The sequence below is a fragment of the Phalacrocorax carbo genome, chromosome 3 (genome assembly GCF_963921805.1).
Source record: "Phalacrocorax carbo chromosome 3, bPhaCar2.1, whole genome shotgun sequence".
NCBI classification, from domain to species: Eukaryota; Metazoa; Chordata; class Aves; order Suliformes; family Phalacrocoracidae; genus Phalacrocorax; species Phalacrocorax carbo.
In genome coordinates this window covers 57,998,097-58,021,926 of record NC_087515.1, presented here as the reverse complement: position 1 = coordinate 58,021,926, position 23,830 = coordinate 57,998,097, and the positions used below count along the sequence as shown (strand labels likewise).

Genomic DNA, 23,830 nt, shown 5'->3' with positions numbered 1-23,830 from the left:
GCTTATTGGAAGCCAGCTGAATGCACAGCTAAGTTGGTTTCGGGTCCTTTTCTCTCATACTTGGAGCACTGTGGCTGGGGAAGAGAGAAGGAAATGAGTGCCTCAGGTCTGCCAACGCCAACCGAAGGATGAGATCTGCAGAGCTCCTCGTCGAACAAGGGGGACCAGGACTGGGACAAGCAACCCGCAGAAGCGGGGAAAAGGCAAGGGCAGGAGATGAGGCAACACACCCAGGGTCCCACAGGACGGCGGGACACTGCCTGCCCCGGTTGCCGCTCCCTCTTCGTCCCTCCCCAGAATAAACGTTCCTGCTACTTCACGATAAGATCAATCATATTTTTAACCCTCTTTAGGCCAGGCTCATCACAACCCAATCGACGTGACTTTAAAACACTAAACACTGAGGGGGTTTTTTGGGAACAAAGTTTTCGAGAAGACACAGGCTCACTAAACCATCAGCAAAGAAACATGAAAAGCAATGCAATTTCATCGTATGTTACAAGAAACGCCTCCGTCCGTTCGTCTGTCCGTCCGTCTGTCGTGTCTCCCCCACCGCACCCCCCACCCAAAAAAAAATAAATAAATAAAGACTCGACGACCTCCTCACACCTGGGCTAAGCCCGGCGTGCAGCGGGCACGGCGCAGCCCGGGCTGCTCCGGCGGCGGGGCCGAGCACGCCGGGCCGGGCCGAGCGAGCGGGCCGCGGCCGCAGCCCGGGGAACGGTGCCCGCCGCCGCCGGGGGCGGGGAGCGGAGCGGGCCGGGGGGCGGCGGGGCTCGCACAAAGGCTGCGGGCACAAAAGCTGGTGTCGCCGCGCCGCGCCTCGCCTCGCCCGGGTGGTTTCTGGGGGTTGCAGGGCGCCGGGCCCCTCGCCGACCACCCACCCACCCACCCACCCACCCCGGGCCGTGCCCCCCCCGGGCCGTGCCCCCCCCACCCGGGCCGGCCGCCGCCCCCTCCCCGGCGCGGCCCGCACGAACAAAGCCCCCGCGCTCACCGGCGGCGGCAGCCTTTCGCCGTTCTCCGCCCTCACACACCCGCTCCTCCTCACGCTTAGAATCCAGGCGCGGGGGCGCGGAGGTTATCCCCCCGCCGCTCATTCAGCGCCGGCGCCGGCGCCGGCTCCGTCCCCGCAGCAGCGCCCGCGCCTCGGCTCCCTCCGCTCGCTCGGGCTCCGGGCAGCGGCTTAATCTCCAAACTTCCTCCTCCTCCTCCCGTCCGGGCAGGGGACTCTGTGAAACTCCCCTCCTCCATGCAGCTCCCGCAGCCGAGCCGCTGCCTCAGCCCCTCCCCAGGGAGGCCCGGCCCGGCCCCGGGCTGCAGCTGACTCCGCTCCCCTTCCCCTTCTCCTCCTCCTCCTCCCCCGGAGGCTGGGAAAGGGGGGAAGAGAGATTAACCACTCGGACTTGTCTCTGGAGCCGAGCCAAAGCGAGCAGTCGGATTACAGCCCGGGGAAGAAAAAGGGAGGAAAAAAAAACTAAAAACAAACAAAAAAGAAAATCAGCTACTGTTTTCACGCAGGGAGGGAGCCGTCGGCTTCCCTGCCCTGCCGCTGCTGTCAGGGCACCGCCTCCCCCCCGGCCGGGAGCCCCATCCCCGCCTCGCCGGGAGCCCCACCGGCTCCTCTCCGCTACCACAGGTTTTAAATGCAACGCCGTAACGCGCAGCGTGGGCATGAAACGGCGAGAGCTTCTGTACGTGAGCCCGAACTGCCAAAACGCGAAGGGGGCAGGTCCACCCTGAAATACAGTCCGTAAAAAGAGCAAATTCAGAGATGTTTTAGAGACTACACCTGCCTCCTGGCAGTCTGCCCGACCATCTTTGAAAAGGTGAGTTTAAAGTTAGTTGGTTTTTTTTAATGTTATATAAGACACGCACAAAGAGAGAAACTGTTTAATAAAGCCCGAGTTCTTCGTACGTGTACAGTGGTCCTTGTTCTTCTGAGCCCTAACAAAATCCCTGGTTTCCTGTAAAACCTTGTTCAATAATTCACATTCAGTAAAGCTCTGTTGCTTTTCTTCTATAACATAGCTTCACCCTCTGCTCATGCTAATGCTAATATACAGCGTGTGGAAATTCGGGAGGTTAGAATAGCTCATGGTTTTAAAATGTCGAAACAAGTAACTACAGCAGTAATTCAGAAAAGAAGGAAGTTTCAGTGTTTACCCTCATCTTACCTGGATTCTCACTGGAATCCTTTTAAAAAAAAAAAAAAGAAAGAAAGAAAAAAAAAAAGCTCTGGCAGGATCTGTTTCTGTATCATTAATTCAAAAGAGCAGAGCTCTCCCCCAACATGCACATTGAATATGCTTCAGACCAGTGCTGAATTTAAAAAGATTAACACATTTATGAATTAATTTTGGCCATGTTTCAAACCAAAGGTTTGCATTTAATAAGTGGGACATTAGTAGCTTCTCAGCTAAAGAAAAAAACCCTCAAGTGTTTCAGTGACAGCCATTCTTACGCATAATTTATTCACATTGCAGAATTAGAGCATAGTTATCACCAAGGCATAAATCCTGCTCCACCCCTCCTTCCTTGTGAACCATCACTGTCCTATCAGGCAGGAAAAGGAGATCATGGAAGGCTGGACTCCACGGCTAATACTCCCAAATGGTGCTCTACAAAGTCACCCGACAGGGCGAATGAGGAAAGTGGAAGTGACTTCAGATGTGACTAATAGTTCCACTAAACCCAGCCCACTAGTCATGACCTCCTGCACTGCATGGCTGCTCCATGTCTGAATTCAGCATCCAACTGAGCACACATCTTGCCTCAGCACACTACACTCTGGCCTTGTGCTGGGGACAAAAATTTGGCCTTCGTTTGCATGCCAATTAAAAAAAAAAAAAAAAAGAGGCAGCAAAAACCTCTCTAATGAAACTACTGCGAGAGAAGCATTTGTAACTCTCTTCCATTGGGGAATCAGGGAATCTTATTCCCTTAAGAACAGATCCTTCATAGGTGATAAGAAAACAAACTACTGGTTGTTGCGTCTAACTCGGGCCACGTTAAAACAAATAAAATGCACACACATCCCCAAATGGGAAATAGAAGAACAAAAACCCCAAACCACGGAGTATTCCAAGTTCCTTTAAGAAACTGTACAGCCTCTGCAAATATGTTTTAAAGGCCTTACATGATCTGTTCCATATGGAGTTTGTTTTTCCTCAGTGCTTTGACTAACAGGAAGAATCTTCAAGAAGAGAAGACTCTTCCTTTCCTTTTATCCTTCTACCTCCCTTTCCCCAAAGGACCGATCATGAACCAGTCTGGTTTCTGTTTGCTTGTGCTAAATATAGCATTCCAGTGGACTGACCAAATACCTCCAAGTTTTATGTCGACTGACCGATAGAGTACAACCATTGTTGCAGAAAGAATAATTGTTTAAAGGTCAAGCTTTACAATGCTGTAGTACAAAACAGTGTATCTGAAGAACCAAACATTTTTGGAGGAATTAGATACACGGACAAACCGTGGGAACTCTCATCTCTGAAGGTAATCCAGGTGACTACTGGTAAAAGAGCATGAGTGACAAGGAGACTGCAGGCAGGCAAGCCTTTCTCCTGGGTATTGCCTGAGCACCAGAAGGTCTGTGGCATGGGCAACAGCACCTACTCCCTCTCACAGCGTCTCTCATTCCCTCATGTGGTAGGACCTCTGCCTCCCCCTCACAAATAAGGTGGGATCCAGCTCCACCCGCCAGGTCTTCACCTCTGTCCCTCCTATTGCCCCTTCAGTCAGGACTAATGAGTTGGTGTCTTCCACACAAGTGGGCAGGACTTCCCTCCACGTACTGCTTGAAAGTGGTTTGCTGACTGTGGTTGGGGATCTGTAGTCTAACATTATTTCCTCCTTTGGGATTTTCCTTTTTTCTAAGGAGCCTGCTTATATCAACTAGTCTACCGATAGGTTTATACATATGCATATGATCTCCAACATCATAGCATTTCCTTACATCACCAGGACTGAATTGCACCAGTCATTGTGTCACTGTTTTTCTCATTTTGGCTGTGACTCAGCAAAACTGTAAGCAATGCTTTTAAACGTACAGAAATCTGTGTCACTTCAGTTTTGCTGACTGATCATGAATTCATTAATTTAAGCGTTACTTTAAGAGAAGCACAAGCACAAGTTTATCTGTTGGGGGGGATCGGTCCCTACAATAGCAGTGAAGTGCTACTTGTAAAGCCACACACACACACACACACACACTTAAAAGACAAAAAGACACATCACAGATTTGATTGTTTGGGGGGGGTGGGGGGTGTAATGCGTAGAAGCAAGCAGCTGTGGGAAATTTGGTGTAATCTTAACCTGGGCACTCCCCAGTCAGCCTAAATAAATAAATTTTTTAATAATCTGCAATGTGCTCCTTGCCTAGCATCCAAATTAATTATTCCACCCACGATATAATTGAATTGGCAAGCACAAGTACACTCATTTGCTTTGCAAAGCAATATTATTAAGTGTGGGGGTTTTTAGAACTATGCCCCTGTTTAATAGAACGCATTCTTTCGTGTAGACTAGTGCCAAGGAGCATACAATCATCCCAGTAATTATATGTTCCAGTAAAATCATTAATATCAAATAAAATGCTATCATATCTACTTTATGCCTGGGTCCTGTAGGTATTCAAATACCTCCAAGTTGATGAGATACCTGTGTGAAAAAAAGCTTGGAAGCATATTGAAGTCTTTACATCAACAGCTGCTGAAACTTTTAATCATAGACTACAAAGTTCAGAATGTCTTACTCCTTACCACAAAGTTTAAGTGGAAGTACTTTAAACACAGGATGACTTTGCATGCCACTTGCCTTTGGAAACAAATAGCGCACATAAAGACGAGGAGTAAGATGATGAAGTTTAGTGGTTAGAATTATGAAGACTGTCAACATAAGAAAAGGACAAGATATTGTACAGTAGGAATTGACTGAACTTAATCTTTCTAGGGAGAGGGTTTGATTCCTTCTCTGTCTGGGAATGTTTCCATGCAGAAGTAAACGTCTTTGAGTTCACTTGTTTTTCCACATAGCAGTATTGCTTGCCTCCTTCACAAATGCAACTGTATTTCATAAAAAAAAAAAAAAAAAAAAGCACACAAACCAGCTGCAGTTTTCACGAAATAGACTTCTGGTAAATTCAAAAGCTAACACATTTTTGTTGTCAGCTCAGGCCTCAAATTCCTTACAAGTCTTGGTCCTAAAGCACAACCTCCACTTCATTATGCTTTCTTAAGCATTTTGGTAGATAATGGCCTTCTACATTTCCCATCTGTTCTCCTCCAGAAGGTTTTTCTGCTGGCTTATTCCTGAAAACATTTGCATCTACACTCGTACAAACAAGACATGTTTCAATCTTACAAGGGCTTATCTTTTTCCCAAGTAAATTTTCCTGGGAGTATTTTAAGTTGTAAGGCTAGAACTGGCCAGTTAATCTCAACCTTGTGGACAAGGACAGCCTTCAGTCACCATGCTCTGGAAGAAAGCCACCACTAGTTCCATACTTCTCATATCAAAACCCCCAGGGAAGGATTACACCCCCTGCAGGATGCTGACCTCTTTTCTCTTGACAAGACACTCAAAGTAAGGCTGGAGCAGGATCCCAACCAGTCCATCTTCTCTGTTCAGCTGCTCACACAGCAGACAGGTTACTGGGCATGCAGGAGGTGCTTATTTCTCAAAACTCATCTGCCTCTTTTTAGCTTAATTTGATTATTAGGGAAAAAGACTATTAAGAGATGTCACAAGGAGGCCTTTGGTTTATGTGTTTAATTAGGGGCTGCAAGATCATGCCCTATGAAAGGTTTATTTCTTGCTGCATGCCTTGTGGTGAGTTCACATGCACAAAAAAGCAGGATAAAATCTCAGGTCTTAAGAGCACAGTAAAGAGTACGTTAGAGTCACTTTAAGCAGCAACTAGGAGTTACTTTTCAGCACTGCTAATAAAGGTTGCTCAGACGGCAGATGAGCTCATCTGATTACAGGAATCCACTTCAACGTAAAGGAAACTCCTTCAGACATATAACCACTGGTTTCTTCTGGCTCGTCTTGGCTATTAAAAGAACTTTTGCCACTTAAATGAAAATCTTGTGGTTCTCTACTTTCAGTGGTTCCTTTTAAAGCACAATGCTTCACGATAATTAGACTAATTGTTTTAAACTACCATCTCAGTAATGAGTAATAATCATGCTTTTTTTTTTTTTAAGCAATAAACTAAATTCAGCCCCTGGCTAACTGCTCCAAGATCACCAACCGGTCCCTGGAATGTTTCTTTCAAGCATGACTGGCCTGAGATTCTCCGTTGTGTTTAGTCTGGTTTGCTGCCATCAGAGAGCGACAGCCCCGGAGCAGATGGTTTGCAAGGGCAGTTCTCTGGGCATGGATTGGAGGAGATCCCGAGGGGCAGATTTCAGGAGGGAGCTAAGAGGGCCATAATCTCCTTTGCCGTATTGCTGTCTAATGTGGCACGCATTCACAATCGTGTATCGGATAACTCCTGTGCCACCATTCAGCCATCCCAATCCTCATCAAATCTGCATCCCACGCTGACCTAAGACACTAGCACAGCAAAATGCTATCTGGAGGAAAGACTTTCCTGTGTCTTAGTGAATTCTAGGAGTGGCAAAAGCCAACGAGGTCATTGGCAACAGGCATAATTTATCACAGCCCTCAGGCAACTTTAAATTACACTGAAAAACCCATGCTTAGCGATTGCAGACTGGTCAGGGGAAGGTGCTATATCAGATGCTATCAAGCCAGAACAAAGATTTAACAAACCTGCTCTGGTTTCATTCTGTAGATATCTACATGAGTGCAAACAAGGCAGTGGGAAAGGAAGTCCCAGAGCTTTATCAGAAGTTGTAATGATCAAGGCTGTTAACCCCCAAATGGGAACTTGCGTTGACCTCAGTCAGTACCTATCCGGAAGAAGGATGTAAGCCCTGAAATGAAAATCTGTCTTTGATAAAAAGACAGGGAATCTCTTATAGGTTTAACAGACCTTGTTACCTGCAGTATGGATAGATGCTTTTGACCCTTTAATAGTTGCATATAGCAAACCACTTTCAACAGAAGGGAGAAAAAAGGCAGTAGCTCAACCACAGATAAGGGGTGTTGAGTGCAGAAGAGAGACCTCAGTGAAATAATGACATGAGGAAGAAAAATAGAGGAAGAAAGTGAAAAAAAAAAGGCAAAACAACAACAACAAAAATCCCTAAAGTGTTGTGGCCAGTGGTTTGTTATGATATATGACATTAATTCCTTTTATTTAATAGAAAAGGTTAGCATAGAAGGCTGGTGCAGGAGAACAACCCAAAATTAAAACCAGAAAAAAAATAATTTAGAAAAGGCAATGTATTGCAGGATCTTGTAAATACTTGTTTGTATGGCAAGGCCTATATTGGTTATTCTATCTCTGGTCACAAAGCAATTATCTATATAAAAAGTATGAAATTTAAATGAAATTTAAATGTTAATGTAACAGAAAAAGTTCCGATACTTCTGAGGCATAACTGAGTATCAGTTTTTCAATGTTTTGAAAGAATTCCAGTGTGCAGCTAGCACATTGTATTATTATTGCAGATGCAAGACTTACCAAATAAAGTCACATCAAAAATTGGAGTATTTGAAAACAGCAGATCAGAAATTCCCAGAGTTTTCAGAGTTTTCCAGAGACACCAATGCCCAACTTTCACTGGAAACTGTTACTAGGTTATTGTGTATCTCAAGAAAAGGCAGGTGAAATGACCTTCAGGATATCTTTTTTCCTAGCCACACACAAAGCAACTCATGCAAGAAAGAGACAAAAGTCTGTTGCATTTCCTCAACCCTTCAACTTTATGATACATCTGGCCCAGGACAGTGTCCCACTACATTACTTTGAACAAAAAAAGCCAACAAACACTTACATCTGTTAACTGCCTGTAAATTTAAGCAGCTGTATTGTGAGTCATTTCAGGACTGGCTAATAATTGAGTAAACAATTGGAATTGTGCTCCATGAAACTCCCATGTTTTCTTTCGGTCTTGGCATCTCCTCTCATGAAAGCTGTACAAGTTAGGGTGCAACCATACAAATTCAGTTAGCTATGGCGATGTTTACCTAATACCTCTAGTCTACCACCCATCATGAAGCCTGTCCTGGTTCTGGGCAACTAATAGTAATAATTTCCAAATATTCCAAGTCTAGTGATCAGAAACTTACTTACAGAGTGATATTTTTGAAGGCCCTCAGGTAACAGTGCCATTTATTATTTATACTGCAATAATGTTCATGAGGCACAGTGACCAATGCACTGAATGAAGCACTTGTACAAAATGAAAAGGTGATCCCTACACCAGAGAATTTACAATCTAAGTGGTGTTGAGTGTGTCCTGAATCTTTGAGTAAATGTCACTTAGATTTCAGCTGGGAAGGTGGTCTTTTTTTCTAGATCAGTGCTCTTCAACCTATGGTCTACTTTTAGGGCACCTTGAAAGATAACTGAGAAAAGGTTTACTTTGGTAGACGTAGATTTACTTTAAAGGGGTCCACAAATTTGAAACAGATTGAAAATACTAATGTAGACAGACTTGTAAACTATGCTGTGGGATTGCATTCTTGTTCAATTGTTTGATGGGATTATAACCACACAACTGGCTAAACAAGAGAGGCATTCACCCTGGGAAGTGTACTGAGGGACACATCGAAAGGGGACAATATTCCTGAGCCCCACTGGCTTCTGCCCCCTTCCAGCAAAGGACCACAGACTCATCCATGCAGACTGAACAGTTAGCATCAGCAACTGGAAAAAGGCTAAAAGAGAAGGGCCTAGGAGCCAGAAGATCTCACCTTAGTTCTGCAAAGCTATAGGTTGTGCAAGACTTCTTAATTTATCTAGGCAAAAAAAGCAAGAGTGCTTGTGCCTGGAGGCTAAATTTGCCTTGATACCTAACAACTATCTGGTTCGCCATTCCTGGAGGAAGGTTCTTACAGCTGTGCTTCCCAAAAGACAGCCACGTCAGTGTTGCAGACTGCTGCACAGAGCTCCCCTTGGTAAGAGCGTACGTTAATAAGGTTAGGAGATACCCTGGTAGAGGAACAAGTCCAAAAGTGCAGGGACAGCCCAGGGCGAAACAGAGAGTCCCAGGGCTGACGTAATGAAGAAAAAAAGGTAAACAAGGCTGGCAAGCTTGTAAATTTGTTTTTTACCTGCAGAGTGAAGGTCTGTTTTAACTACAACATATTGTATGGTCAATAGGTAGTACAATTATTTTTCTGAATCTTATGGACTGGTATGACATAAAACTGATTCATTGGAAAGCAATACCTGTAGATGCAGACACTGTTATTTTCTTCTTTGCATAAAAACAAGTGAGTCACAGAGATCTTTCTTTGTCTACCATACAGCTGATGTGCATGGCAGACAAAGAAACACTTTTTCAGCATGTTTCTCAGAATAAGGCCCCTTTTGACAGTAGTTAACAAGCAAAGGAACATCTTTATTTAAAGCCACATTTAAATAAAATAACATAAATCACATTTTGTTAGAGGCAGAACTTTTGTCTACCTTAACCTCTTGGATTATATGAAGTAGTCTTTTTTCTACCTTTTCTCATAAAAAAACCCCCTCTTTCGTTCCACCTGTCATTAGGCCCAAGACTGTGTGTTTTGACAGACTGAGTCTATGGGCCTATTATATACTTCCACAAAACAAATTAAGCCAAATGCTTGTTAAAGTCAGTTGATCCTGTCTGGGGAAAAAGATATAACAACTGGGGAAAAAAAAAAAGAAGAGGACTGTCCCACAACACCAAATACCTTGAGCAATCTTTCTCGCTCTACAACCTACCCTTTTGCTGCCTTTCTCATTTTTTAAGATCTCTGTGGGAGTGTTGGACTGATCATGACTATTCTGTCACTGCATTCATTGACACTCTGGGCCAAATTTGTTTGCATAGAAGCAGAACAGGATTTCAGAAGTAACCATGAAAATGGAATAGATGTCCCCAGAAAGAAAGAGACCTCAGATCTTATCTTACATTACCTATATTGGGTTTTTTTGCACATTAGCAAACATATAGCACCACATATCACAAAGATAAAATACTGAGTCTGAAAACCACTGTGCTGCAAGCAGTTTTTGCTGCAAGCAGGTTTTCTATGTAGAACACACTTAATGCACAAAGGAAGACACAAGTATTATAGCAGGAAGGTACTGATGGAGAACAACTAGGCTAAGAAAAGGGAGGAAAACCACACCATTTCTGATCTGCCCAATATCCCTTTCTGGAAGACTGGCCTTTCCACCTAGGAAGATACTCCAAAGCAGGAAAAGTTGCACAGAAGAATACTCTCGAAAGGGCAACCAGAGAGAGAGGGCGTACACACATCCTTCCTTTTGAGTAGACTTTCCTAAATATTGCCTCAGCTGTCTGCTGAGCCCTCATGGAATGACTTTCCTTTTTATTGAAACAAGTAATAAAGACCTTCCTCTTCATATTTTGGAGCCAGCAACTCTCCTCAGTGGCAGCAGTTTCCAAACCTTTTATCACACAAGCCCCTCCCTGCTCCATACAGACTTTGCACTGAGCTCTGTTTTTGTTTCATGGCACTGAATGATCTGGGCCACTGTGTGCCATGCGGCACTGGAGATGTTCATGTGCTGCATCCTTGCCCATTTGCCACCCAATTTGACCCCTTCCTGGACTCAGCTCCGTACAGGTTATGTACCCGCCTTGGCTGGGATCTTACAGGCCACAGCTTAGGCAGCGCTGTTCTGCCTAAAGCCCATCAGCAATTAATATGCAGTCACTCATGAAGTCAGTCTCTGCCTGAAGACAGTTCTCAGCAGCTCCAGGCTAAAGGGGAATATATAAGCAGCACATCTACAATGCATGTGTTTGATATAGTAGGCTAGTGCTAAATTACAGGCGTATATAGAATGAGGTTAATCAGAGGAAAATTCATATTCTTCCATTTGAAGAACACTTTGGTTTTGGACAATGCTGCTAAAATAAGTAGTAAAAGGAAATTAAAATTAGCCCTGGATATTTCTCTCAAGAAAATAAGTTCCTTCCAAAATTCCAGTGCAAATTGGCTCTGACCTGGCAGATTTATGAGGCTTTGAAACTTTCAGTTGGAGCCTAAGCAATAGTTTGTTTTGTGTTTAGAATAATAATACTCCTTAACTGAGGCAAAGAGGGGCGGTGACACCACTATTTATGGCTTGTTGTCCCTCTCAGTTTCTGCACAGGGAATGCAGCTGGACTGGTTGTTGCGTTTACAATTACTGCACACTTTTTGTATTAGCAACCTTTACGTATTGAAAAACCACGACATTGCTCCTCCAGAACAGAGTATTAATTAAAATGAAGGGCTTTTTGAAAATCATGTTTTCAGTTCCTATTACTTGTCTTATTTAAGCCACTTGTGTGCATTTTTTTCCAAGTTTCCAAATTTTTCCCCAAACCATGAATACTAGAATCTTTTAAGTCGAAGATGAGATTTTCATACATTTTAGGGTTCTGTCATCTGAGGCCAATGAAAAGGACTAAATATCACAATATTAGTAATAAACTGCCAGTCACCAGCATAGAAACTTGGCAGAGCTATTCTATCTTCTCAAATGGCTTTCTACATGAAGCGCTGAAAGCTTAAAAAGCTAAAAATATCACAAAAAGTTTGTGCAACATTTTTGACAGGTGGACATACATATATAGTTTTAAATTTAGTGTTCTTGCCTTTCTTTTATGACTGCTTAAAGTTTGTATAACTCTAACCTGAGGTTTTCTTAATGTGCTAAAAGCACTTCTTTCTGTACGACCTCCTGAAAATTGGCTCAGTAATGTACTTCGCCTTTTCTAAGTGGAGGTAGTGAATAAAATGGGCTTTTTTCCCTGTTGAAAAGGCAAATAGCATTGTTTCTTCTTTTGTACAAGAATTCAAGAGCTGCAGAATCAATAGGCTGTTTCACATCCCATCATCAGTAGATACTGGGCTAAAAGCCAGTTTCTTCACGATGGCTTTGTTTAGCCTACAGTTTTGGTCGTACTGTAATTCTAGCTAATCGATTGCTGGTTTGTTTGAGTTAGTACAATTGAAAATGGTAATGTAGACATCCAAGAAATATTTGGGGCAGAACAGTTCATTAATCAAAGTTACAGCATGTCCAAATCTTTAAACCAGACCAGGTTAGGTTGGATACAACCCCTCCCACCTGACACTCAAGACTCCATGTCTCCCTGGGGTCTGCTGCACTGATGGAAGACAGCTCTCATCAGGACCTAGGGTGTGGTACGTCAGTCTTTTGATTACAGATGAAAGCGAACAGAATCCCAGCAGACAAAGCAAACCTTCCACCCGGCCCCCAGCACCCAAGGGAGACAGCATGATGCACTCACTGAAAAAGCAAAAGCAGGTGCACTCAAGCACCTTACCCCCATTAGTGCAGACAGCTGAAGCAGCAAAGGTTACTGCAACCAAACCTTCCCTTTCACCTCTACTTTACATGTAAGTGTGAAAGAAACGGTTGTTTCCTGCCATTTTACATGTAATGACCACCGCGTAGTTGCGGATGGTTCCTCATGCAGGACAGAACTGTGCAAAGCAGAATCATTCTTCTACCAAAAAAAAAAAATAAAATGAACAGACATGTACAATTATATTTATGCAGCCAAAAGAAGAAGCATGATGGTCGTTCTGATATGAATGTAACAAGCCAAGATGCTAGATGTTTTAGCACTAATCTGTAAAACATAGCGGATAAGAAAAAGCATAGCTGAACTGGACACTCATGATGGTATTTTGGACTGATGTAATAAAATAAGTGAAAAAACCATTACCATTCTTGAGGAGTCTCATTTAAGAGGACTTGCAGTTGAGGATCCCATGGGGTAGCTGCAGTCCCACTGATGGACACTGTAACATAGATGGGATTTGGATGTCTTTACTGTTCCATTGTCTGACTTTACCCCCACGTAGCATGGTTCACTGTGACACAATAGTTTGAGTCTGCACTGCTGTTCAGCTTTCACCACCCACAGAAGAGATGTAATGACAGAAAAGTCTTAACTTTGAATTTCATAGTGTAATGAGTTTGTAATAGCCAGGCTGGAATTCAAGCACTGGTCTCTTAACTCCTAGCTATGTGTTTTAACCCCACAACTAGTGACCCTGTTCCCCACTGATGAGCTTGCATACTACCTAACAGTGCTGTTATAAGGCATGAACTTCATGGCAAGGGTTGCATCTGACTTCAGAAAACAGATAATACTATACAGACCTCTTCTGGAGAGTGGACATCAGGCTTGACTCTTAGCTCTCTGGAACAGCTGACAGCAGCTCATCACAAATGGTTTGGGAGAACTTAAATTTCTTATCTTTCCACTTACACACATCAGTAAAAAACTTTAGTATACTTATGATGGACTGAGCGCAACCAGATCTGGTCCCCGCTGCCTAAGCTCGGCCCACCACAGAGAGCCATAAGCAGTTTTCAAAGTGCAGAATGATTAATGACAGCTCAGTGTGTGGGTGCTGAGAGACTCAGACTCATGACTGATGCACGTGAAAAGGCTGGCTAACAGAGGGTGGTCAGGTCTGAGAAAACAAATCCCATCACTGAAATCAGTGAAAGCTGCTGACAATTTTGCACACAGAGTCTATTTCTAAACACGAGAAGACTTACTGCTACTAAGTACTAACTGTACTCTTCTGTTTCCTCTTCCTCTTGTCACAACCACCATCTTCCTGCCGTGGTTAAAAAGGAAATCTGGCAAGAGGTAGCCCCATCTTTATGTAAGGAGACCTCTATGTTCCATGGAAGTGTCATTCTTAAAATGTGGAGAGTGTTTCTAGTTTTAATAATTTTTATTAAAAATAATTGATCGATTTATTATATTATAATAAATTTATTATATTTTTTATATTTGGCCTCCTTGTCCTACGAGATCAACACCTCAAAACAGCATCACATATGTGACCCCTGAGAGTTTATCTGACATGTGAGGACAGAGAGAGCACACGGCCAGAGGTGAGATTAAAAAAGCAATTATGCCCTTTGAATGAACAGCCAAAGCTTTTAGACTGTTTGCCCGTTATCCTACTGTCATCTTAATTTCTGTCACATAGGTTTCTCTCCTCGGAGTACAGCAAAGAATATACCAAAAGTAAAGATTAAAAACCAATTCTGTCATAGCAACAGATTGGCTAAATGAAGTTAACACACTTACAAATCCTAGAAGCCTCAACTCCAAACTGCTTGATACTCCCTTCTTTTTTTTTTTGCTTTTTTTTCTTAACAGTTTAACATTAGAAGGGGTGCCTTGGTTGGTACAGCTTCCTTGATAAATCAGACACTCCAAAATAAGGAAAACTTTAAGGAGCAACAGCTCCATATCAAGATATTATCCTTGCTAATCAAGAGATCACTTCATACTTTTAGGGTATAATGACAAAACTGCATGAGATGTACGCTGCCCTAGAGAAAAAAAACAGACGGAAGACCAAGACACCGGTAGTTTCTTCCCACAGTGAGAGGTAAAGGAGATGATAAATTTGACTTTCAGATTCACAGTTCAGTTCACGTGCCTTCAACAGCAACGCAGTCCCATTTTCAGTCACTGAGGGGCCTTCAACTTTCTTGTTCCTGGCATATGCCAGGAATTTCCCCAAGTATTTATGGAAGCCACAATGAGTTTGTACTGAATACTCTGAGAAGAGCTCGTACTGTAAACGGGACATCGAAAAAAACCACCTTGCATGGGAGCCAGCACAGCGTATCACTTGAAACAATGGTCAGTGGCCCAGCCAAGTGTATGCAGTGTGGATGGGAAATCCCAGTCCTGAGACAGCAGCCTTCCTGACCATCCCTCACCCATGAGAGTGAGTCTTCTGCTCCATGTGCTTGGCAGTGCTTTGTCCTTCATCTTTAAATCACTTCAAGAAAAACAGATTAATAAGAACCATATGTTAAGCCTGTCTGAGGAAGACCCTCTCCTTATTAGAAGATGCTACAGGGAGGGGCTCACATGGTATATACTATGGAAATCATTATAATCCCTTTGAAGCTTCAGTTAATAGCAGTGTTTCTTTTACACAGTGGAAGAAGGGTTGTGTATGTTGAAAAAAACACAGAACTCAAGCAAAGTTAAGTACAGTAGTTTTTTTCAGGAACACTTACAGAAGTGGTTTTAATTTAGTTAAATCCATGCAATTTTGTGTATAAGCAAGGGTGAAAATAATAAGCACAAAATTATTCTAAAAGAAAACATGCATAGTCTTCATGACATGTAAGTCATTCTTATTAAATAGATAGTGATTAAAACACCATGTATCAAGATGGGTGGAGTTTTCCTAGTGGAGGCTCTAAAATTGTTTCCTCCTAACAGAACTTCAGAATCCTTTTGTCAGCACATATGATTTCCTGTGCTCTTTGCTGTATTCCAAAAGCCAAAATATGCATCCTATTTTAACAAAACTCCTGGTTTACCAAGAAAAGCAAACAATCTGACAGATCTGCATGGTGTCAGTACTGCAGGCACCTTTTTGTAGTTGTTGGAAGACCTCATTGGGTTATGGAACAGTCATTTTTTGTAGGCATGCTCTTGAACATTTTCTACAGAGATTGTTACAAAAAAATGTCTAAGATCTTTCCTCTTGTAGCTGCAAGGTTGAACTCCCCAGTAGTAAACTTAAAACTGACCATTAGTTCAACTTCGTCACATGGTATGCAGCTATGCAAAACGAACTCTGTTGATAAAGTGAAGAGCAGCATCCTAGAATACCAAAATAGACTGGTCCCTCCCTATGGAAGACACTCATTTCTCCATCAGTGACATATGTTTACTACTCTGTGTCACTGTTAATAGGGATATAATATCTGAAGTAAAGCCTCTAGTAAAAACAGTAAGTGAGTAGGCTGCTAGAATTCAGACAGAAATCGTGCCAGCCTAGAGTTTTAGAAGCTTCTAGGCTCTGGTTCCACAAGACATAACCAGAGACAACCTAATAGTTTATTAAGCTGTGGTTCCATGAGCGATCAAGCAAACCTAGGGTCCTACAGTGGTCAACAAAGAGGAAGCCTCATCCTGCCCTGGCCTCTCTTCTCCCTTGCCTCGCTCACACAGGACACACTTGACATCTGGACTCTTCTGAATGCTGCCCTAGCCTAGTAGAAGACTGCCCGGCTCTTCTGTAGAGTAATTTCCTGCTGGGCTAGTGGGTAAGCCTCCCCTCAGCATAGAAATAGGGGAAGAGACAGGGTAACAAGTCCATGGGCAAGGGCAAGACTCTTCCATCTTGGCAGCTGTGAGCCATTAGGTTGCGCAGCTGCCCAAGGAACCACCACTCAGTAACATCATGACAAGAGTCAAAGAGTAAAGGCTCCTGGAGTCACTCACCTCAGCTGCTAAAAAGGATATTTGCTGCTGACTGCAGCTAACAGTTTGACCCTACTAATTCCATGAAATTACAAAGTGGGCAAAGATGTCCTGCATGCAAGTTTAAGAAATCCCTGTGTTATCTGGTTTGCAGCAGGGAATCTGACTAGCAGACATCCAAGAGAGGGAGGGCTGCATTGTGCTGGACTACAAATATGTAACAAAAATTGTCTTCTGCAAATAAATTACAGCTGAGCAAACCAGATAAAATGAGGAGTAAAAAATGACCATGTCTATACTATAGGCTTACAGCAATAGCAGAACTCAAATCCAGGTCCCTTGAGGTCCTCCTGTGTCATTGTCCACTAGATCTCTCTCATTTTCCCAACACTTTTGACGTAGAAAGAACTCTACTAGCTTATATTGTAGTGTCTGTTACTCTTACCAGTCAAAAGTCAAATCCATCAAGGCTGTGGAAGAAACCATTCAAATGAACTGAAAATGCACACTAGACAGTGGCTTAAGAAAAAGATTTGGTTCAATTACAATTTTGATTCCAATGTTATAGTGTTATCCCATAAGCATCAATTGCTAGAAAGACCTGTGGTGTTTGCCATTTTACTAGTTTATGTTTTGTTACAGATTTGTGCAGGACAATGGTTGTCTGCTACAGAGTTAAACTGTGGAGAATACTAGTGCTTCGATGGAGTGAGGCTACTCTAGAAGGAAATTAATCTCTCAACTCTGTCTAAGCAGCACACAAAGTAGTTAGCATCAACTTAGGTACCTTACTTACATGTTTATTGACCTGTGTATCTACTCTGCTAGAGCAAACTGTATTCTACTGAAGCCTTTTGAACTCCTGCTCATGTTTTTTGGTTTGCAGACCACACAAATTTCCCAGAAAAAGGAGAATCTCCAACACAGTTTAATTTGTGAAACATGTGCAGCCCATATGAGAAGAAGTGTATCCCAGAAATCCCAGGAAAATTATAGCATGCACAATGTGTGGATAAGGAGCAACTGGTGTTGAGGGTAATTAAATTTTGGCACAGATTAATTTCAACCCACAGTGTGCACTAATTAATCCACACAGTGCTCCTGTGAAAGAAATGCAGAAAGATCTGAGATCAAGGGTTTGTTGATGGATGAAAATTGACATGTAACAGGATAGGGAGATAATTTTAACTAAATAGCTGCTTCAGATTGCCTCTATGAGTGGACATTCCTATTCTAAAGCGACTCTTCCTAGCTTGATTAGTCCTAATGCAAAGCAGCTTGAACTCATTTAGAAAGAGAGAAAACCCCACTTCTATTCCAGATAAAACCATCCAAACTCCCAAACGAGTTACTCATTAAATCTATAGACAAGCCTCAATACCTATTATGTCATAGAATCATAGAATATCCTGAGTTAGAAGGGACCCATAGGATCATCAAGTCCAACTTCTATCCCCGCACAGGACAACACCAAATTCACACCATATCTTTGAGGGCACTGTCCAAGTGCTTCTTGAATAGCATCAGGCTTGGTGCCGTGATGGCCTCCCTGGGGAGCCTGTTCCAGTGCTCCACCACCCTCTGGGTGAAGAACCTTTTCCTAATATCCAACCTAAATGTCCCCAGGCCCATCTTCTTGACATTCCCTTGGGTCCTGTCACTGGTTGCCAGAGAGCAGAGATCAGCGCCTGCCCCTCCTCCTCTCCTTGTGAGGAAGCTGCAGACCATGATGAGGCCTCCCCTCAGTCTCCTCTTCTCCAGGCTGAACAAACCAAATGACCTTAGCCAATTCTCATACAGTTTCTCCTCTAAACCCTTCACCTACTTTGTGGCCCATCTCTGGACACTCTCTAGTAGCTTTATACCCTTAATGTACTGCGGCGCCCCAAATTGCACACAGTACTCGAGGTGAGGCTGCACCAGCACAGAGTAGAGCAGGGCAATCACCTCCCTCAAACAGCTGCAATGCAGTGCCTGATGCACCCCAGGGCGCGGTTGGCCCTCCTGGCTGCCAGGGCACACTGTTGGCTCATGTTCAACTTGCCATCGCCCAGAACCCCCGGGGGTCCCTCTCTGCAGAGCTGCTCTCCAGCCTCTCGTTCCCCAGTCTGCATGTATGCCCAGGATCGCTGTGCCCCAGGTGTAAAATCTGGCACTTGCCCTTGTTAAACTTCATACAGTTGGCAATTTCCCGGCTCTCCAGTCAGTCCAGATCCCTCTGCAGGGCCTCTCTGCCCTCGAGAGTGTCAACAGCTCCTCCCAATTTTGTGTCATCAATAAACTTAATAAGTATTCCTTCAAGTCTTGCATCCAAGTCGTTTACAAAGAGTTTGAAGAGTACTGGCCCCAAGATGGATCCCTGCGGAACCCCACTAGTGACTGGCTGGCAGCGTGATGTAACCCCATTTACTACAACCCTTTGAGCCTGACCCATCAGCCAATTGCTCACCCACTGCATTACGTTTTTATCCACCTGTGTGCTGGGCATTTTGTCCAGGAGGATACTGTGAGAAATAGTATTGAAAGCTTTACTGAAATCAAAAAAGCTCACATTGACTGTCTTTCCTTGGTCAGCAAGGTGGGTAACCTTGTCATAGAAGGAAATCAAATTTGTTAGGTAGGACTTTCTCCTCGTGAACCCAAGAAGTCCTAGAGTCCTTCAGTTCTTGCATATGTTTCACATCTGACAAGTGTGTTGGTATATTTCTGATGACACTCCCTCCAAAAGCATACAGCAGAGCTAAGAGTATGCCAAAGGGGGACAAGGATGACTGCAAGTATGGCTCAGCATCTGCCCATGAAAAGGCAAAGTCAGCTCCAGATGACTTGTGCGTGTGGGGAGAGGAGGTTTATAAAATCATAACTAGGACAGAGAAGATGAATAAGGAACAATTGTTCGTTCTTTCTCATCATATAAACAAAATAATTTATCCAATGGCAGGTTTAAAAACAGATAAAACAAAGGGAATATTTTTCCACACAACAAGAAATTGAGCTGTATGACTCACTGCTAAATTAAGTTTGGATGCAAAAAGTATTAACAGGTTCAAAATGGGAGTTAATGGCAGAAAGGTCTATCGAGGATAACTAAACAATGGCCCTAATGTAATATCAAGGGCAGGAAATGCCTGCAGCACTGATCACTAGAAGAAAGGAAAGAGGAATGGATCATTGCTCTGTTTCGTATGCTCTTTCCCTAAGCTGTTGGTATTGGCCACTGTCAGAGACAGATCAACGGGATGCTCAAGCAGTGTGGGACTTCTTAGGCTGATGTTTTTGTGAGTTTCCAGTGACTACATTTGTGCTTAAATGGATTCCAATGTTACATTCAAAAGAAATAATGGTAACATATTACACAGAGACTGCAGAGCACCAGAACTGGTTTTGGATCTTGTTTTTGATCCAATCCTTTTGGGTTTCTTCTTTTTAGTAGCAAGGATGACGACCTGGGTCATGCGATTTCTATGTATTTTCTGCCTAAGGAGCTCTGTAGCTGTATGGGAGAGATGGTGAGCACTATCACTATGGAGTAGGAAGGCAACTATAAATAAGTCAATTCCTGCCATGCCCTAATACTTATTGGACTCAAAAAAGTCTCTTGCTATTATAACCCAGATGAGTGAATTATTTCTTTATGAGGGTTTTGACATTTTGGTCACATTTGACTAATTGAATGTTATGGTCATTGTTCCAGAGGCTGTATATTGAGAATGAATTTGCCTTGCAACCTTCTGGCTCTAAAACTTGATTGAAATACACAACGAAGCCTTTATGGTCTTTCTGGGCTCTGCCAATTCTACACTTACCGAAAAAATAAATTACAAGAAACTCCTCTTGCTTCTCTGTTTATGTCCACATTTCACGGTGCATTTTTTCCTTGATAATGCATTTTACAGATTAAAACTCTCTCCAACCTATTTTTGGTTCCAGTGTGATTAATGTAGGTATTAAAAAGAGTTTTTCAGTTAAGGATGGACAAATTCATTTTGCCTAATTTTGACCTCACACACACACAAAAAAAAAGACAGGATCAAAAGTTCACTTTGACCATTTTATGAGATTCTTCATGTTTACTAACTGGAGAATAACCAGTGAAAAATAGATTGCAATGGAAAACAGAAAAGAATTTGGAAGAGAGAATATGTAATGAGGAAACATACACTGAGGTCACCCACATATACTGGCCCAGTTTCTGTGGGATGGTGGAGAGTCTGCCATCCCTACTATAGCACACTAAGTTCAATCAAAAAAAAAAACCAAAAACAAAAACAAAAAAACCACCAAACCCCCAAACAACAATGGCCTAGGGGAAATCATTAGTTTAAATTGCAGGAAATTGTAAATTTATACTAATAATGTCAATAAAAAGGAGGGCAATAAGGTGTGAAGTGGACCACACTTTTTGCAAAAATCACAATTTAATAAAAATAAATCTATCTTTATGTTAAGGAACCAACTGATAGATGGTTTCTGTATCTATTCTTATATTAAAAACAAAATTATGTTTTGAAAAAAGTTGTGAAAGGTTTAAAAATGCACCTACCAAAGGAGTATCTTAACCTAATAAAAACTCCAAGTAATAACAAAAATACAGTGCATAGAATAATAAGCTATCGGTTAGCATTTTAATTACATTGCATGCTACAAACAGTGTGTCACTTAGGTGTTATTTAATGCTATACATATTATATATCCTCCAGCATTCAAATTGTTTTAGAAATTAAAATGCCAACACAAAACACAAAACCAGATTCCACTGAACCTGTCTACATGAAGCACCTCTACTGAAATCCAAAGACATTCAACAGAGGGATGGTATGAGTAGTTTCTAATATAGTCTGCTAATAACTTATTGGGTTTTCAGCAACACAAACTATATTAGAATTGTAGCTGTAGTAAAACATGTTTAAGGAAACAAAATTTATTTATTCACTAATAATAGACAAGGGAAAAAAAAGTAGATTTCTACCAAAATACAGTGAGCATATAAATTTCAGGAATTACATACCTGAGTGTCATACATTTGTTAGAAGCCTGTCAAAAAAAGAAGATGGAAATAAAGCTGAGGAATTCTGCGTTGCACTGAAATAATCACCTTGTGACACCGTGTGACGTTCAGGAGTTCAAATACAATGTAAGCAATTTATGAATAGCTTCTAAAAATATGAAATAATATTGTTTAAAATTCTATGCACAGCAGAGCCAAAGGAATACTTTTTTTCCAGAAAATGCTAAAGGCTTGTTAAAAATGACAGGAGAGTTACAGCAACAAAAGTAGCAGAGGAAGAAGCAAAGGTTCTTGGTTTTCTCAGAAAGCAAGGCTTCCATAATCACTTTTCCCGCTCCCAGACATTCTGGGGACTACAGAAACATTTCAGTCAAAATGAGCAAAGGCTAGAAGTCTCAAAGATAATTTTAAAACCACAAGATTTATTAAATTAGAGGTTAGGTAGAAGTATGATACCAAATAAATGCTTTCACGTTGCAAAAACATGTAGGAATAACCTGTTCTAGATCCCCATTCCAGGTCTCCCATTCAACACTTAGCCGCAAACTAGCCAGGGAGCATCACAGGAGTATGCTACTGTGCATTAATTTCTTTCACCCACTGACCTGAGGATGCAAACTCTCCTTCCAGATACTGAAATCCTCAGTCTAGTTCCCTCCTCTGCTTGAGGCAACTTCAAGATGTATCTCTAACTTTCAAGAAAAGGCTCAGACCACAGGTGTATATGGCACATATATGGCACTATCCAAAGACAGAGTAAGAAGTGCAGCTGGAGTCTGACGGCCCTGTTTTCCAGGGGAGTGGGCCAAGGCTGAGGTCCCTCTCACTCATGTGCCGATGGGGCAGTTCCAGCAGGCAGGACCCAGGGATCTCCTACAGCCTGGGAAGGACTCACATCTCTAAAACATTAGGAGGGGATGGCATCTCTAAGGAGGTTGGACTCAAACCCCTTCAGTAGGAGGAGAAACATGAACTTACATCCCAGGACAGTATTCCAGCAGATGAGCTGTTAGACAATCCTGCTGATAGACTTTGTAAAGCCAGACTTCTTAATCGTCTTCTCTTTCTCTCTGCTCTCTCCTGCCACTTCCTAAAATAAAATATTCCAACAGTGTAGAATTCATTCTGCATTGAACACAGCAACCCTCCTTCATGTTTCCCTCACAATCAGTACCACACAGTACAATCAGAGATGGCTCTGCTGGAGGTTTTGTGTCTGCTAGCCACAATGATGAACACATTTACATACAAAGCTGTATGAACAACAGTGGTCTAGAGGAATATACAACTGCAACTAGAGATGCCAAAATCTCTTTCCCCCCATTGTTACTTCAATCAGTGAAGAAATACAGAGATGACAAAAAGAAATGGCATTAATTTATGTCTCTGACTGCTTTACATACACCCACGTATCTCAGCAGGATTTCTGGAAATAATGCAAAGCCTCTCCAGCACTTAAGAAGCAGTGCCTCCAAATAAAACAGATCATCTCTGCAGCCAATAAGCAGGAATATTTGCATAAAAATGGAAACTAATTTATCTCACCATAAAGAAAATGTTCTGTATCTGGCAAGCAGTACAAACCTGAATTTGCAAATAGTACTACAAGCACTGTCAAATGCATTCTGCTGCTACTGTGAAAAAAAGCAGACAGCATTTTGCTCAACCGTTATTTATTGTTCAGTGAATGGGTGTTTTAGGACATCTCAACAAAAGACACCTATGTTATCCAATTTTTTTTAAGCATAAACATGTGTAAGATATTAGAAGAAAAACCCCCTTTTTTGTTAACATGTTTTTCCATTTGCTCATCAGCTTCTTGATTTTTTTCTGTGGAATGGTAAAACAAAGCCATGCTATGTTCTCAGCAGGGCTATTTTCATAGTGGAACAAATTTCAGAGTAGTGACTCGGTACTCTTCCACTATTAAAAACATAAAAATAAAAAACTGATTCCTTGCCCTTCCTTCAAAGAGTTGGAAGATAGAATTGCCAGTGATATTCCTGGTATCTCTGTGAGCAAAAAACAACAATAGCAAAAGCTTAGCATACATAATAGAGGAAGGAAGAGAGAATGAAAGCAATGCTAGTGTTTATTTTATGCAGTGTCTGCACTCAGCTGTCACTGACTTCAATGCAAATGCCGTTTTCCACATCTACAGTATGAGACTGACGCTGTAGGAGCCGTACCTTAAAGTGGGAAGCACAGTATAAAATTATCAAGGCAGATGACCAGTGGTCTCCTTGGAAGGTACCTCAATGTGGGATGGCAATGTAAAGACTGCTTTTGATCTGCCTTATTTGGAGTTTTCCCATATTCTCCTCTTCTCTCATTTTGCCTGGAAATAAATGAAATAGCAATAGGAAAACAATAGGTCCCCTAGCTACAGTAAACACAGGTGGACAAAACAGATTAAAAGTTCACTTCTCATGATCTTATATTCAAAGAAAATAAAAAAGCT

General features: G+C 42.3%; 1 protein-coding gene and 1 long non-coding RNA gene across 4 annotated transcripts in view; one reads left to right on the top strand and one right to left on the bottom strand.

The window, feature by feature from the left end:
• The window catches only part of PLEKHG1 (pleckstrin homology and RhoGEF domain containing G1), a 140,224-nt gene extending 138,845 nt beyond the window's left edge, over positions 1-1,379 (bottom strand). For 2 of the 3 annotated variants that reach the window (XM_064447031.1, XM_064447032.1), the window contains exon 1: positions 998-1,117. Coding sequence is in view for 1 of the 3 variants with exons in the window: in XM_064447030.1 (XP_064303100.1) it covers positions 998-1,100 (103 nt within the window). In the remaining 2 variants the exon portion in view is untranslated. Of the gene's footprint in view, positions 1-997 lie in introns of all 3 variants that reach the window. The other variant, XM_064447030.1, reaches the window with a different exon arrangement.
• Positions 1,379-23,830, top strand: part of LOC135312571 (uncharacterized) — a 38,135-nt gene continuing 15,683 nt past the window's right edge. The window contains exon 1 of the long non-coding RNA XR_010372176.1: positions 1,379-1,829. This is a non-coding gene — a long non-coding RNA (uncharacterized LOC135312571). The remainder of the gene's footprint in view (positions 1,830-23,830) is intronic.